Below are 18,148 nucleotides of genomic sequence, written 5' to 3'. Positions count from 1 at the left end.
ATCTAGGCAAACAGAGTTCCAGAGGTTACCCCTCAAATGGCTATAATCCAAGCATAAGAGGGAACTCCCTATTTAGGAGAAGAGCAATGTGGGGTGGCAGGGAGCCCAGACAGCAAAAACCCTTACCAAAAACCTTGACTGTGGTGGAACTCCTCAAGATTTTGCCAGACCTGAGTCTAACTTGGCAAGAGAACTGCCGATCATCATCAAGGATTTGGACTGGGGAGAGGCAGAGTCCGTAGTTAGCACAGAGCTTCACTCTGTCTTTAAAAGATGTGGAGCTGCTGATGTGGTGATCTTGGATGAGCATTTCCTGAGCTCCATTATCTTCCTGGTGAGAAAAATAGTTACCAGTTATTTTGCCGGGTTCAAACTAGGGGTTTCACAAGCACTAATTAATTCATTTTCTGTAAACAGACAGGAAAAATGAAGAATTAAAATTGATTTATATTACGTATATTACAGGGGGAAATACGATTACACTTAACTTTCAATAGAAACTACAGTCGCCCTCTCCTAACATGAATCGAGACTCACTGTTTTTCTAATTAGACTTTCCTCTTCACAACCTTCCATAAGCTGCATACCTTGGGTAAGATTTGAGGAGGTGAAAAGGGGGAGCTCACAGCAGATTCTACTTCCTATTTAGGAAGTTTGGAAATGTTAATGCTAAGATGCGCTGAGACGACTGTATCAGTTTTGCTTCTTAAGTCTTTCCATGAACTGGGTGATTACAGCCACCCTCTCTTTCCACAGTTCCTTCAGGAAAGGCATTATTTAACTTCTTAGAATCAGGACTAGGACCAGGTAAAGAGACAAAGAGGGCACAGAATTAAGGAAGCATTCACTTGCAAGACCCTGACCTGAGGTTGGGACCTGTGAGGGGGGACCTCCTAACTCCATTCCCTAGGCACCTCTTCACTCATTTTCCTCATCCTAACCATGATCCTAACCCTGCTACCCTATTTCTCTACTTACACTTGCTTCAAAGAGGACACAGGAAGAATGGCTATATAGATAGGAGAGATCAGAGTTTATTTGGAGTACTTGGTTCCTCTATTCCATACCCTGTCTTGGGTCTATGAAGAAAAGCTCCCATTATCATTTCCCTATCCAGAATATCCCTGGACAAGCTTCTGGAGGTATCACAGCTTTGATCAATGTTGGTAAATGGGCCAAGTAACTGCCCAGGGAGGCAGATAGTCTCTTAAGGGGAACAAGGAGAGAGGGAGGGTTAAGTATTCATACCTTGTTAGTGTAACTCAGCATTCTCAGGCTGCTTTGAAATCTCTGAAGCACAAGTTCCTTCTCTAGGGATTCTAATTCAATCTGTATGGTCTCAGGCTGAGGCATATTTTTAAGATTCTCAGGGGAGTCAGGACTGAGAACCACTGGCTTAACTCAAAAACACATGAATCCTCATGCTCAGAGAAATGGAAGGAGAAAAAATGGAGAAAGGTGAATAGGAATGCATTTGATGGGGAAAAGCTACAAAGTAATGAAAGCAAACATCTCTGACTTGGAATCTCTAGTTTTAAAATGAGATAGAAACCGCACGGTGGTCTGTGCCTATAATCCCAGCTACTTGTGAGGCAGAGGCAGGAGAAGCACCGGAGCCCAGGAGCTCCAGGCCAGCCTGGGCAACAGACACCCTGACTCAGGTTTTTAAAAAAGGAGAGAGTCAATGTAAGCCAGGTGAGTGAGTGAATTAAGGGATGGTCTTAGTTTTGGGTGGGTTCAGAATATACTTAGTAGAATCTCTTATGTAAGACACAATTCTTTAGCTGAATTTGGCTAGGATTTTTATCAAGCTTGCATTGCCTGCAAAGAATCACAGCCTGCTTAAGTCCACCCCCAAAACAATGTGCTTACCTTTGCACCTTCATAAAGAAGGCCCTAGGAGACTATGCTGCTATCTTTCTATTGAAGAAATCCACCAGATCAAAGAGGGCAAGTGTAGTCCTAAGTACTGGGTGGCGCCAACAAAGGAGAGTGAAGGTATTTTCCTCAGCATGACTGACCTGGAGCCAATAGTTAGGGAAGCAGGCTCCCCCTGCAGGCCTTCAGCACCGGACATGTTTTACAGCCTCTCTATGCATGGGACTAGTTTTGTAAGGATTTTGGAGTTTGAAATGTTCTGGGTTATTTAGTATATGACTTGTCATTTGGAACATTTCTGTCTGTCACTCTGTTGTAGGAAGAAGGGCTGTGACAGGCTGAGGGTGGAGACTGGTGAGAGAAACTGCTTTTGCCTTTATTATGTAGCAGGGCATTTATTATGTCTCAGTGGTTTAATATAAAGAAGATAGGAAGAATAATTAAACGTACAAATAAAACGCAACATATCCAGAGGTTTTGTTTCCTATTGTTTTGTTTTTCATGGACAGATGACTGTTGCAAAGGGAGACTTTGTTCCTTCACTGGAAAGATGGAATTCAGTTGCAGAGAGCATTCTGTAACCTACAACATAAGGAGATCCTGGGAGATTCTGGAATCAATAGATATAAAGGGACCATGGCAAGAACCTGCATGTGAGTAGCCACCTCACAGAACAAATAGGAAGAGGAGTGGAAAAAATTGCCTGAGGCAAACAATGAAATGCCTACGGCCAGGAGACAAAGAAATAATACTATTATGCTATGACCACTGCTAAAATTTTATATTCTCATCAGTTAGAGCTCAAATTTATTTGGTGCCTACTATGTTCTAGGTATCATGCAAAGTTTCTCCCGAATCTTATTTGTACTCTTTAAAACAATCTGGAATAAACTAAGGTTACATACTTAATCAAAGAGCACATTGAGAACAAAGATATTTAAGTCATGGCATTTCAAAGCAAGGATGCTTAGAATTAAAGATGGATAAGCTTCAAAGAAACATGTACCAGTAAAATCTAAACCATAAAAATAATTTTAAAAAACCACAACCCTTGCTATCTAGAAGGATAATTTTTTTTTAATTCCTTAAAGCCAGACTCCTTTATATGACTTGTTGACTGCCGGAGTGGGGGTAATTTGCGGATTGAAAGAGGCCTTCTTGTGATACTTTAACCACATTTGGTGTTAGGGGTCAAGAGCATCCCTCTACCTTTGCCTGATAACGTTCTTAGGTTCCCTGGTCTGCAGAAAACAGGCTGGTAGGTGTCCTTGTACAGTGTCTTTATGTCTACCTGCTTATTCTTTTCTTTTTCTGTTCTTAAAGGAAAGAATTGCCCACTTTAAAAATATTAATAAATATTACTAAAAATTTATGGGTTTATCCCTTGGCAGACCTTTACATTTTAGTTGGCAATATAGATTTAACTCATTAATGCACAGAATATATCCATTCTAGTCCTACCACTTAATAGATTGTAAATAAGCTCACTGCTCTTCAGTTCCACCTGTGATCAATTTATTATTTCATGAACATGCAGCCCATGTTTGGCTCTATGAGGGATTTTGGAGAGTCAGTGCTGTGGTTTGAATGCTTTTGTCCCTTCCCAAACTATTTCAAAACTTAATCCCCAGTGGGACAGGGTTAAGGGGTGATTCTTAATGAGAGGCACTAATAAGTTATGAGGTCTCTGTCCTCATGAAAGAGTTAATGTTGCTATAAAAATGACTTATAGTGGGCTGTGGGCATAGCTCAGTTGTAGAGAACTTAACTATCATGCAAAAGGGTTTGGGTTTGATCACCAACACTGCAGAATGGGGAAGAGGAAAAAGAACAGGGCTTGAGGGAGGAGGTTCTTTCTCTTCCACTCTTCTGCCATATGAGGATGCAATGCTCCTCCTTTCAGGAGAATGCAGCCATTCAAGGTGCCACCTTGGAAACAGGGAGACTAGTTCCTAACTTGTGGCACCTTGACTTGGGAATCCCAGTCTTCAGAACTCTGAGAGGATAAATTCCTGTTCTTTATAAACTAACCTATCTCAGATTTTCTGTTATAGCAACAGAAAAAAAGCCTAAGACAATCATAAATTCATGCATTGTTCAATCTGTTAACCCACCACTGTCAACCTATATACATCTGTTGCTGGGGGCCATGATGGCCATGAAGACCCAGAAACCACAGGCAGATGGGAAAATACTATTCCTTGAGCAATGTAAATACAGCAAGATCTCAAAACAAACAAACAACAGTGTAACTTTTAAATTTTTTGAAATTTTATTCAGCATGAATTTTCCCAAATTTTTATTTTTTAAAATATTACATGAAAATATTTATCTATATACACAATGGACTATTATTCAGCCATAAGGAAGAAGAATATTATGGCATTTGCAGAAAAATGGATGGAATTGGAGAATATCATGCTAAGTGAAACAAGTCAATCCCAAAATCCCAAAGGCCAAATGTTTTCCCTGATAAGTGGATGATAATATATAATGGGGGTTGGGGGGTTGGGGGTGAGAGAAGAATGGAGGAACTTTAGATTACACAGAGGGAAATGAGAGGGAGGGGGTTATAAAAATGGTGGAATGAGACAGACATCATTACCCTATGTACATGTATGGTTATAAGAATGGTATGAATCTACATGGTGCACGACCATAGAAATGAAATGATGTACCATGTGTGAACAATGAATCAAAATGCAGTCTGTAAAAGTACAAAATAATTTAAAAAATATTTATCTTGATAACTGGGTTATATTTTTATTTATTTATTTTTAGAATATATTTTTAGTGCTCCCTTAAATTTTGCTATCAAAGTTGAAAGCCTTACTCACCTTACCCTAAATCTAGTCCTAAAGTTACACAGTGAGTAAGTGGTAAGTTAGGGCTTGAAGACAAATATTCCCCTCAAAAGTCATGCTTTTAATGATTTTGATATATAACACTTCACAAAAGTGGCAGAAGGAAATCTTTGTCTTTTTTGCTTGTAATGAGAAGATGAACAAATTCACAAGCAAAAGATAAAAATCATGACCCAGCAAGAGAAATGAATGCGTGTTATGGTTTAGACATTAGAGGTCTCCCAAAAGCTCACACATGAGACAATGTGAAGGTTTAGAGGTGATATGATTGGGTTATGACAACCTTAACCCAATCAGTGCATTGATTTACTGATAGGGATTAACCAGGTGGTGACTATAGGCAGTAGGGTGTGGCTGGAGAGATGGGTCACTGCGGGGCATGATTTTGGGGTATATATTTGTGAGCTGAACTTAGTCTCTCTTTTGGTTCCTGGTGCCATGTCCCCAGCTGCTTTTGTCCTCTACACCCTTCTGCCATGATGTTCTGCCTCACCTCAAGCCCCGAGGAATGAAGCCAACTATCTATGGACTGAGACCTGAAACCATGAGCCCCCAAAACAACTTTTTCTCCTCTAATGGTTCTTGTCAGACTTTGTTTTGGTCACGGCACTGAAAAAACTGACTAAAACAATGCATAACTAAATTATGTGCAGGAATTTGAAAAAATAATTAGCATGACAAGGGTTGATTAGGGTCACATTGAGTCATGGAAAACTGCTGTTACATGTTACTTAAAGGTCTGACAAATCCTAAAATAATTCACTGAAGCTTTTCTATTTTTGTACTAAGATCAGAATATTCAGTCCAGAAGAGGATGTGGGTACTATTTGATTTGGTGATGCTGTCTGTTCTGGGGGCTGGTCTAAGCTGCCTGGAGCCAGCTCCCCGTCGAAGCCAGCTGTGTTGACCACAGCTCACAGCGGGCGCTGGGTGCTCAGAGCTCACGCCACAACTGCTGTTAGGACTCCATTGATTGCTGCTTCTTTATCTCCAATCTCTTTCCTAACTTCACATTTCCTCCATTTATTCCCCATCCTGTCAGTGCTGACAAAGAAATCTGCCTGCACAATCCCCCACGTCCATTTTCTAGAGCACCAGACGATATTTTTTAATCATCTTATTGGTTGTGAATACTTTGTAGCTTGGCTGTCACACCGCATTTTAATTATGGCACAGACAGGGTCAGCTGCCATCAGGTAACAAGTGGCAGTTCTGTTTTCTGAATAGCGAGGCTTCCCATCGCAGGAGACACCATTGTTTATGATTCCATTTTGCTCTTTATTTAATTAAAAATAATACCAATATTAAAGAGGAGCATAATGAAAAGATACATTTGCAGATAAAAATATAAAGATATGTAAGCTTCTAGGATTTAGTTAGGTGCTTTTATTGCTAATATCAAACTTGTTGAATTTCAGACATTCTATCCTTCTTTTAATGATTTTCAAAGAGAAAAACTGTGGATCTCTTTTTATACACTGACTTTGGGAACAAATATGCCCTCAGCACCTTCTCCATGTGCACTACCAATTTGTGCCAACTGCTTCCAGGATTTTGGGTCAGTATCTGCCTATCTTTTGACAGTCAACTGTTTTTTAATTATCCAGCTCAAACATAACCTTTTCTAACAAGCTTTCACAGGTCCATCTAGTCAGAATCAAACTATCTTCCTCTGATTCAGATAGGTTTTACATTTTACTAAAGGTGTGTGTCATGGTACAGAATATGTCCAATATAATTTTGTATCCCTGAAGGAGCTAATAGGTTCACATATGTTTACTGGATTGAAATAAAATTTATACTGTGGGAAATCAGGATGACAGTTTGGAATGAAAATGGAATATTATAGTGTATTAATAAGCTCTGAGAATCAGCCTAAAGAATTTCCCAGATGACTCTATGCTTGTGCCCAGGACAGAAAATGGGAAAGGCATCTACCAACTGCATCTCATCTAAACATACATATTCTATGCTTCCTTATATATCACCCCACCATTCACATGGTGCCCCAATTTCCACTGAAGCCTCACCCTTTTGTGTTTAACTTCAGTTAAATTAGGTAACTGAAGCATCCCATGATAGTTCAGTGTTAAATGCACTGTTTCACCTGATGCCTGTCTGTTTTAGTGTAGTCATGATCCTGAAATGTTAACTTTCCAAAATGCAAAGAAGCTGCTCCACTTAGCACAACCCTGACAGGGGATCAGGTACACATAGCAAATAGGTTTTCTTCATGCTTTTGAGAGAATCTCGATAATTGTCCCATGAAGGGCATAATTGAGTTAATTAGATTTTATTAAAATTTTATGTGCAAGAAGACACGACTCTTATTTTCTAGTGACCTACATAATTTTAGTTTGTAAAATCATTTCCAGGACTTAACCAGGCGTGGGGCGGGGGGGCAGCTTCCCAGAGTTACTGAGTTCAGAGCAGCACCTGCCTTCCTGACCTCGTCTTCACCATTTCTAGTTTTTGACCTTACATTCAAAGCCATGTTATTTTGTTTACAAGGACCATTGGCTTGTCAATATGATTATTATTTTAAGTTTAGCAAGGGATCAAAGATCTAAAATATGGATTTGAGGGAATATTTGTGCTCTCTGAAGACATACAACAGTTATAACTGAAAGAGCTGCAGTTTTTCCCTAATATAAGGACATTGGGTGTTTTCATATCAGATTTGCTAAATCCCACAGCCATCAGCAGTTGGGGCACGGATGTAAATCAGAGGAGCAAATAGATTTTGACATTTAAAAAGGGAATGCACAGTAGGAATTTAATCAGCACATTAGCCAACACAATGTTTTCTTTGAAAAAAAAAAATGTTTTTTTCAAAAAGTCTCTTTGAGTTGTCCAGGCAGTCTTTAAAGTGACAGTAGGTTTAGGACTCACCCTCTCACTGTGTGATCTTCTGTGCACTTCTCTGGCCCTCATTTATTCTGACAGAACTCAAAGATAATGTCTATGTAGCCTTAGTTTCTTTGTAGGAAACTACTAGATAAAGAATGTCTTATCAATTATCTAGTTTTTGATACTGAATGACCTGCCACCAATTGACCAACCCAACAGCTAGAATTTCAGCCATTTAATATGAGGGCAATTAATTGAACTGTGGGGAAAAAGGACACATAGTTATTTCTCATATGTTTGTTCTGGACACTAGATGTCAGGGATTTTTTAAGTGAGCCATGTAGATTTTCACCCTGGAGAAACTGAGTCACAGGAAAGTGACAGGTCAATGGATGTCATTGCATTTACTTAGGAAAACAGGCTACACATTCATGAGATAAGCACAGAATGCTACAGATCGTCTTACTGGCCAGCAAAAATCTCTACGGCAAAACTTTAAACAGACCCCACTGAGAGTGAATTTGTTATAATTAGATGAGGAATGTCTTGCTCTACTGGTGGAAAATATTAATAATGTAGGCAAGGTACAAACAGTGCATTTTCATTACTGTCACGTTTGGTATAGCAGGTTTCTATCCTCATGAGATCACCTCCACTTTTAACCTTTTCCTAACAACTGCATGGTATCATGTTTATTAAGAACAATTCACTTATACTGATGATAAGGCATAAAGCCCAGGAAGCCTCACATTTTGGAAATAAAATCCTGTAAAGTAGAAAACATGTTTTGTGACAGATGAAAAGACATGGTAGATTTTAAAATAGTATGAAAAGACATTGTAGATTTTAGAATAGTATGGGGAAATTGTTTGTGAATGTAATTTTATTGTCATATTACTGATTACCCAAAATATTTGGATAGGGAAAACTATTGGTAGGTTGTACTTTCAGCTCTTTGTGCTGAACCCTGGAGAAATCTTTATACACATAGGATCTTATTTCCAAGAAAGTTCACAAAAATATAGATAACTTGTACTGTGAATAATAAATCATGTAAATCATGGTATTTTTCAAAACTGTGCCAGCTGCTATCTTAATGGAAATAGATGAGTTTTATAGGAATTTTTAAATCCTGTTTTTATCTCGATGGCAATGGGAAAACTTACTGTAAAGTTAGTAAATTTTAATAAAAATTAACATTCTAGATCATCTAAAAGAATACCTCATTATGATTTTTTTTTTTAATACGAGGGTGCTTAACCACTAAGCCACATCCTCATCCTTTTTTTAAATTTTTTATTTTGAGACAGGATCTCACTAGATTACTTACAGCGTCACCAAGTTGCTGTGACTGGCTTTTAACTCAAGATATTCTTGTCTCAGCCTCCTCAGCTGCAGGAATTATAGGCATGTGCTGCTGCATCTGGCATTATATGATTCTTGATATCATGGTTATGGTATCTTTGTAAGTATGTTATTCCTTGTCATTTGATTTAACAGTTGCTTATTGGTTACTAGCTGGCTATTAATCAATTACAGGTTATAATAATTTGGTTAGCTTAAAGTTAAAATGACACAATTATTTCATATTTATTATTATCCTCATGCTGATTTTGTTTACCTGTTATGATACAAAACTCTTATAATTTTCATTTAAAACTAAAATAGAATTTTAGTTTCAAAATTGCATGTAGATTTTTTAAAACAAAATATCACAGTATGGCAGAAAAATAAATAAACTAGTGATAAAATGACAAAAGCAGACAAAATGTATAAATGAAACATTCATGGGAGGGATCAGGACAAATTAAATTATGGATCTTTAAGGATGGAAATCTACATACATAAATTTTGCAATATTTTAAGTACAGAAAAATAGTGGGAGAATTTAGTTATTACACAGGATATTACAGGCACCTTAACAAATACCTAACCATGACCATACCAATGTGATAGCTCAGTGAAATCTTTTAATTGATAATTTAAAAAAATATCAGTTTATGTTTTAGGATGTCCTAGTAAATTGTTTCATCAAAATCACAGACTGGTACTTATTTTTGCTCTAGACACTATGTTTTAAATTGGAAAAGTTCTCATAAAAATACAGATTTTTTTTCTTTTTAATTAGAAGACTTGGTAACTATGGGCCGTCAGCACTCTGTGACATTAATATATGTGGTCTGTTTTTCTCAGGTACGCGTTCCACTTACAGTTTATAAGCATTAGATTTTGTGTTTCCTGATCTGAAGCAATGCTGTATATTTTCCAGGATATAGTATAACAGGTTCTGGGGAAAGGGAGTCTATATCTCTACGTATATTATTTGTAAAGCAAATATTTGTGAGTAGCAGCTCCTGCGGGTTGTGGCTCTTCTCCAGGGCACAGTAACACTCTGTTCTCTCTGTAGTCACGGTTTGGTATGTAGTTTGAAACAGAAATTAACCTTTAGGAGCTAATTTCTAAATCCACTGCCTTCACAGGCTGGAAGCTTGCCTACTTAGAAAAAGTCTGAGCGTCCTTTCCTGCCTTCACCAGCCCTCCCCAGCCGCCGGCATAATGACTGCCTTTCATCCACTATTTCTCCGTTATTACTTGTTATTCATTTTACTTCATTAATATTTAAACATCACTGCAGTTATTCACTGAAAAGGGCAACACTTACCACCAACCACGTAAAGGTGAACTCAGACGAAGTTTCTGAGGAGCTATTTTGAAAGCATGGCATTTCCAGAGTCTGATTTATCTCTATTTCTATTGTGTGAGTGCTTCTCCATTCATCCTGTGCAACTACAACAAAACACAAGGCGGAAAACACATGGATCTTTGGCATATAAAGTGCCTTTTATTGAAGAGACAAAAACAGTCTTTAGTATTGAGATTCATCCACCCTCTGGGTACACCTGTGCAGTGAAGAGGCAGAACCCCACCAGAGCCTTCACTGTGTAAGTGAAAATACTGAGCTCTGAGAAGCAGAGCTGCTTATCACTGAAAGATTACCATGGATTCTGTTAGGGTGGTTTCACTGAGAAACTCCTAATTTGATGTGCTCTTCTGCTTTAGCCCCAGATTGGTGCATTCGTCTTCAGGTTACATTTCCCTAATTAGATAGAATATAAAACTTTATAATCTAGTTTCAAATTGTCCTTTTGAAAATGTTAATAGATATTATTTTTGGAGCAGTTTCAGATTCACAGCAAACTTGAGCACAAAGTAGAGAGAGTTGCCGTGTCCCATGACTTTGCCTCTACACACCTACTGCCTCCCCTCCATCAGCACAGCACCACCGTGGTACATGTGTTGCCAATGAACCTACAAGGACACATGGTTATCACTCCAAGTCCAGAGTTTACATGAGGATTCTCTCTTGGTGTTGTACATTCTATGGATTTTGACAAATGACGTGTGTTAAAATGACGTGTGTTCACCATTGTAGTATCATATAAAATAGTGTCGCTATCCCAAGAATCCTTTGTCCTCTTCCTAGTCATCCCTCTCTGTTCACTAATCCCTGGAAACAACTGGTATTTTTACTATCTTTATATCCAATTATCTTTTTAGAGTCTATAAACATTCCTCCAACAGTGGAATCATACAGAAAAGTATATATGAAAACTCTAAGAGGACTTGTCATGAATTATTTTCATTTTCAAAGGCATTATGAGACACGTTTATTCTGTAGTCTGTCTTTTGGGGAAAGGTAGATACACATGCATGACCTTATGATTAAGATAGAATAACATCAAAGGATAATTTATAAATGAGAACAACTCTATTATCCCAATAACCTAAAAATCTTACACTTTTATATCTATATAAACCTTATTTGCATGCATGTATGCATGTATGCTTTCTCAGACTGCAATCCCACTTACTGACAAATGTTATTTATTCTAATTTTTAAAGCTTTGCATGATGCTTGAACTACTGTGCTTGAAATTTTAAAGGCTTTAAATAATTTGATAATATAGGCCATCACCATTTGTTTTGTCATTTTCAATTATTGAGTCATTATGCTCTTTCAGTTGGGTTTTCATTTTATTTTAAACTATTACATGTTATGTAGCAAGAATTATCCTTATGCTACCAGATTTCTTGTGAGCGTTTAGCTGCCTAAGATAAATTTCAGAAGTATAATTGATAGTAAATGAGTATAAGCATACTCAAGGTCACAAACAGTATATTTTAAAAATATTATATTATTCTGTAATTCTTAGAAGTTCATCTCACTCCAGTCAGAGTGGCAACAATAAGTGTTGGTGAGGATGTGGAGAAAAGGTACACTCATACATTGCTGGTGGGACTGTAAATTGGTGCAACCACTCTGGAAAGTAGTATGGAGATTTTTCAGAAAATGTGGAATGAAACCACCATTTGACCCAGCTATCCCACTCCTCTGTCTATACCCAAAGGACTTAAAATAATCACAATACAGTGATGCAATCACTCAATGTTTATAGCAACTCAATTCACAATAGCTAGATTGTGGAACCAACCTAGATGCCCTTCAACAGATAAATGAATAAAGAAAATCTGGTATGTGCGTGTACACACACACACACACACACACACACACACACACACACACACACAATTACTCAGCCTTAAAGAAGAATGAAATTATGACATTTGCAGGTAAATGAATGGAGCTGGAGAATAGCTTGCTAAAAACAAATAAGCCAATACCAAAGAAACCAAAGGTCAAATGTTCTCTCTGATATGCTGATGCTAATTCACAATAAGTGGGGTGGGGAGACTAGGGAAAAATAGAGGTACTTTGGATTAGGCAGAGGGGAGTGAAGGGAGGGGAAGGGATATGTGGGTAGGAAAGATAGTAGAATGAATCAGACATTATTACCCTATGTATATATATGATTACATAACTGGTGTGATTCTACATCATATACAACTAGAAGAATGAGAAGTTATACTCCATTTATGTATGATGTGTCAAAATGCATTTTACTATCATGTATAACTAATTAGAACAAATAAAAATAAAATATCTGTGTCCTAAAAAAGATTATTATATCTAGCCTTTAGATATTTGCTATATTTCAATCTTTTATCAATATCAGCTATTCTCTTTATTGATTTTTTTTTCTCTGTTAATTGAAACTAGGTCTTTGCAATAGGGCACATCTAACCTGTGGCATTCTCAAACAGTGTTGTTTTTTTTTTTTTAATATATATATTTTTAATTCCTCAAGTTCAGGAGATGGGACCAGTGCTTTCCTGTTCTCCACTTCTAATTCCAAATGTAATAATTCCTTGATCTCCACTGTGGATTGGATTCAGGAGCCCTCAGTGGACACCAAAACATATGGATGCTCAAGTCCCGTATATAAAATGTGTGGCATTTGCAAATAACCTATGTACATGCTACCATGTACTTTAAATCATCTCTTGATTGCTTACAGTGCCTAAAACAATGTAATATGTGAATAGTTGGTTTAGGATATTTTAAAGAGAATAATGACAAGAGGAAAAGTACCTATACCTGATATGGATGTGAATTATTTCTGAATACTTTTGACCAGTGGTTGGTTGAATCTGAAGATGCAAAATCCATGGATTCTAATCCCATAATTTTTAAAAAGAGCACTGTCCCCTGTTAAAAGCATTTAGCTATATAAGTATTAACAGATGGAATTATTTGCATACTATCATCACTATTTTTGACATATTTCATGCCACTGTTATTGCTATTTAATTTTATCCTAGGAATTATTGAATTGTTTTAGCTAAACTAATTTTAAATAGGTACCAATCTAGACACTAGTATCTGTGATGTCCATGAGACACACTTAATATGTTACTTTTAAACACACATTGTTCAAGTACGTAAGTATTAAATTTTTGAAATTTGTATGATTAAGTTAAGGATCTTATGATGGGATTAGCTTCTACTGTCTGATGGCCCAAGTCTCTCAACATGAGCTCTTCAAAGTGGAGACCACCTTCCCAGCTCCAATGGGCCAGAGAGATGCAGTGTTGCTGATTTTGAAGATGGAGGAAGGCACCACTAGCCAAGGGTACAGGCATCCCTAGAAGCTGGAAAAAGGTAAGAAAATGAATTCTCCCCTGGAATCTCCAGAAAGACCAGCCCTGTTGGACTAACTTATAGAACTGTAAGATAATAAACGTGTTGTTTCAAGCCAAAAAAAAAAAATTTTTTTTTTTTGAAATTTGTTATGGATTCTGGAAATTAGGCAGTACAAGCAGCATAATTTTTTAAATATTATTGAAACCTCCTGTAAAAACAAAAAGAAAAATGAAACTAAAACCACACAGAAAGTATCTACAAGAAACTAAAAAACAACATAGCTCTATTAATGGGAAGGGACAAATCACTAGACCCCTATGGTATTGACAACTTTGCAGAAAGAAACAGGACAAGCAACTGTGTCTATGAAGGACTTTGGAACTGGATAACCATGCCCTCAATCTCCAAGTAACAGATAATCACTGGAAAGAGAGTTGGATTAATCTGAAAATAGTAGTAGAAATGGAGAAGGAAATTTGGAGGCTTCAAATCATCAGTGTCTTCAAGAGAAATAGGAAAAGGGTTCTCAGTGCTGGAGCAGATGGGACTTCTCAGGCTGTAACTTGAGCTAAGAAGACATCCTTAGGGGTTGAATCAAAAGCAAATATGTCAGCTCTGACAGAAGAGATCAAAGGGACAATTTAGATTAATGGTGGAGGTTATAAGTAAAGGAAGTATAGTCAGAAAGTCCAGTGGCATAGTGTTTGTCTTGAAAATAGCAGAAGAGGAGGGCTCTAGACACACAGAAGAGCCTAGAAAAGCTAGCTTGGTCTACCCTTCCATTATAAGAGTGAAAATGCATTTAATGTAAACATGAGAAATAGAAAGGAATGAAGTAGAATCATCTATAAAGCTATTGTAAGGTGCCACGAGCAGTGGTTTACTTCTGTAATGCCAGCTACTCGGGAAGCTGAGGCAGGAGGATTGCAAATTTATAGCTGGCTTGGTAATTTACATAGAACTTACCTCAGAATGAAAAGGGTTGATTAAGTAGCTCAGTGATACGGTAACACATTCAATAAATCAATCAATCTGCTATAAGACAAAAAGGGTCTTTTTTTTTTTTTTTTTTTTTTTTTTTTTTTTTAAGTTGTGGTGCTGGGGATTGAACCCAGGGCCTTGTACCTGCGAGGCAAGTACTCTACCAACTGAGCCAGGCAGTATTACCCTATGTATATGTATGATTACATGAATGGTGTGAATCTACATTGTGTACAACTGTAGAAATGAAAAGTTATACCCGATTTGTGTACAATGAATCAAAATGCAGTCAATAAAAATAAAAAGATTTTAATAGAAATTAAAAGATTAGCATCAGGAATAATAAAATAGAACTATTTTAACAAAAAGAAAAAGAAAAGAAAAGAAAAAAAGGGTCTAGAGAGCAAAATAACATTCTTAAAACCATGAGAACATATTAGCAAGAGAAGACCACAAAATAGATAAAAGTTAAACCCTTGTCATTTAAAAATGAACTAAAATAAATTTAAAAAATAATATGTGTTATGCATAATCTTTGGAAAGGTCAGTGAGTGAGTCCAATGGGGGAAAAAATACTTGCAACAAATAGGTGTGTTAGTCAGCTTTCCATTGCTGTGACAAAATACCTGGGAAAAACAACTTAGAGGAGGGAAGATTTATTTTGGATCACTGTTTCAGTCCATAGTCTCTTGACCCCAGCTTTGTGGGCTTATGGTGAGGCAGAACATCATGGCAGGGAAGGTGTGGTGGAGCAAAGTTGCTCATCTCATGGCAGCCAGCACCAGAGAAAATGAGCAAGGAAGAAGTCAGGGAACAGATATATCCTTCCATGGCACATCCCCAATGACTGACTTCTTCCAACGAGGCCCACCTGTATAGTTTCCACAACTTCCTAAAAGTCCATTCAGTTGTGAACCTGCCAATGGATACTTTGATGAGATCTGAGCTCTCATTATCCATCAATTTTTCAAAGTCTCACCTCTGAGTATTGCCCTGGGGAATCAATCTTTCAAAACAAGAGTCCTTGGGGCACATTCCAGATCCAAATCATAACAATAGATGAGAGAAGTCAGGAAAGGGTTGGAAATGATAATTTTAAAAAATCACTCCAGAAAGTAAAATAAAATTAGATCAAAATAAAAACATAAACACAAAAGTTAATGCAGTTGTATAAATGAAAAGATAGAAGGGAATAGGGGAATATCTGAATTAATTAATAATAATTAATTTTAAAATAAAAGAAATAAAAAGAGATTCAAAGAAATTTTATGCAAAGATAAAATATATGTATTATAGAAGGCACTGAAGGAAAAAATTAAAGCACAGAACAACAAATGATTCAAGAAAAAATTTTAAATAAGAAATGCCTAGAAATACATATTAAAATATTTTATTTCAAAAGTAAGAAACATAATAGAAAATATTAACCATATTCTTTTGAAAGTATTGAATGAAGTCAACTATGGGGAAAAACTGAATAGTTGCTAGTTTTTGAATAACAATCCTATGTCAGAAAATAATGGAGTAACATATTTAATATACTCAAGGAAAGAAAATGTGAGTCAAAGATTTTCAATTTAGCAAAATTAAACTCTTAATGGATTGACTACAGAAAAATGTGAGAATCATACAAGACTCAGGGGAACATTGCTTCTGTGGGACTTCCTAAGTATTCTTTAATAGAATACATATACCATTGAAGAGGCTTTACATAAAGGCTAGTGGTAAGTGTTGATTATGTATTTATGTTTAACACTAAGAGAAAATGTTATAAAGAGGGTTGATTTGGCTAGTCTGGGCCTCTTATTTTTCCAAATGAATTTCATGACTGCTTTTTCTATTTCTATGGAGAACATCTTTGGAATTTTAATAGGAATTGTGTTACACCTGTATAGCACTTTTGGTAGTAGGGCCATTTTGACAATATTAATTCTGCCTATCCAAGAACATGGTGATTTTTCCATTTTCTGAGGTCTTCTTCAATTCCTTTCTTTAGTGTTCTGTAGTTTTCATTGTGCAGGTCTTTCCTCTTTTGTTAAGTTGATTACAAAGTATTTTATTTTTTTGAGGCTATCGTGAATGGGAGAGTTTCCTGATTTCTCTTTCAGCTGATAAGTCATTTGTGTATAGGAAGGCAATTGATTGGTGTGCCTTAAATTATGCTACAGAGCACAGTTAAAAAAAAAAAAAAACAGCATGATACTGGCACAAAAACAGTCATGAAGACCAATGGAACAGAATAGAAGACATAGAGACATACCCACATAAAAACAGTTCTATCATACTAGGCAATGGTACCATAAACATACATCAGAGAAAATAGCGTCTTCAACAAATGGTGCCAGGAAAACTGGAAATCCATAGGTAGCAGAATGAAATTGAACACCTATCTCTCACTCTGCACAAAAATCAACTCAAAGTATTAGAACAGAGTTTCTACGCTTACTAGAAGAAAAAGCCATCATGTTGGCTTAGGAGCTGACTTCCTCAATAAGACCCCTAAAGTGAATAAAGTAAACTCAAGGATCAATAAATGGGATGGTATCAAACTAAAAAACTTCTTCACAGCAAAGGAAGCAATCAAGAACATGAACAGAGAGCTCACAGAATGGGAGAAAATCTTTACCACCTGCACCTCAGATAGAGCATTAATATCCAGTATACACAAAGAACTCAAAAAACTCAACACACACACACACACACACATACACAACAGATAATCCAATCAATAAATGGGCAAAGGAACAGAACAGGCACTTTACAGAAGAAAAAATACAAATGGTAAAAAAATACATGAAAAAATGTTCAGCATCTCTAATAATTAGTGAAATGCAAAATCAAACTACACTGAGATTCCATCTCTTTTCAGTCAGAATGGCAATTAGCAAGAATGCAAGCAACAATAAATGTTGGTGAGGATGTGGGAAAAAAGTACACTTATACATTGCCGGTGGGACTGCAAACTGGTGCAACCATTATGGAAAGCAGTATGGAGATTCCTCAGAAAACTTGGAATGGTACCATCATTTGACCCAGCTATCCCACTCCTTGGTCTATACTCAAATGACTTAAAATCAGCATACTACAGTGACACAGTCCAATCAATGTTTATAGCAGCTTAATTCACAATAGCAAAATTAGGGAACTAACCTAAATGTTCTTTAACAGATGAATGGATAAAGAAAAGGTAGCATATATACACAAAGGAGTATTAGTCAGTCATAAAGAAGAATGAAACTGTGGCATTTGCCGGTAAATGGATGGACCTGGAGAGTATCATGCTAAGTGAAATAAGCCAATCTCCAAAAATCAAAGGCCGAATGTTCACTCTGATATGTGGATGTTAACCCACAACAAAGGAGGGCAAGGGAAGAAAAGAAATCCATTAGATTGGACAAAGGAGAATGAAGGGAAGGAAGGGGGAAGGAGAATAGGTAGGAAAGTAGAATCAATTGAACTTAACTTTCCTATCCTTGTATTTAAATACGCAGCCAGGGTAACTCTGCATCATGTACAACCATAAGAATAGGAT

At 36.8% G+C, this 18,148-nt stretch overlaps 1 protein-coding gene across 1 annotated transcript in view; it reads right to left on the bottom strand.

Annotated features, from left to right (window-relative positions):
* The window catches only part of CD96 (CD96 molecule), a 90,099-nt gene that overhangs the window by 58,539 nt on the left and 13,412 nt on the right, over nucleotides 1–18,148 (bottom strand). Inside the window, 2 exon segments of the mRNA XM_079101442.1 lie at nucleotides 127–331; nucleotides 10,255–10,379. Coding sequence (XP_078957568.1) covers nucleotides 127–331; nucleotides 10,255–10,379 — 330 coding nt within the window.

The sequence above is a fragment of the Sciurus vulgaris genome, assembly GCF_902686455.1.
Source record: "Sciurus vulgaris genome assembly, chromosome: 10".
NCBI lineage: Eukaryota > Metazoa > Chordata > Mammalia > Rodentia > Sciuridae > Sciurus > Sciurus vulgaris.
The sequence above is the reverse complement of the archived record's forward strand: the minus strand, read 5'-3'. Positions and strand labels throughout refer to the sequence as shown.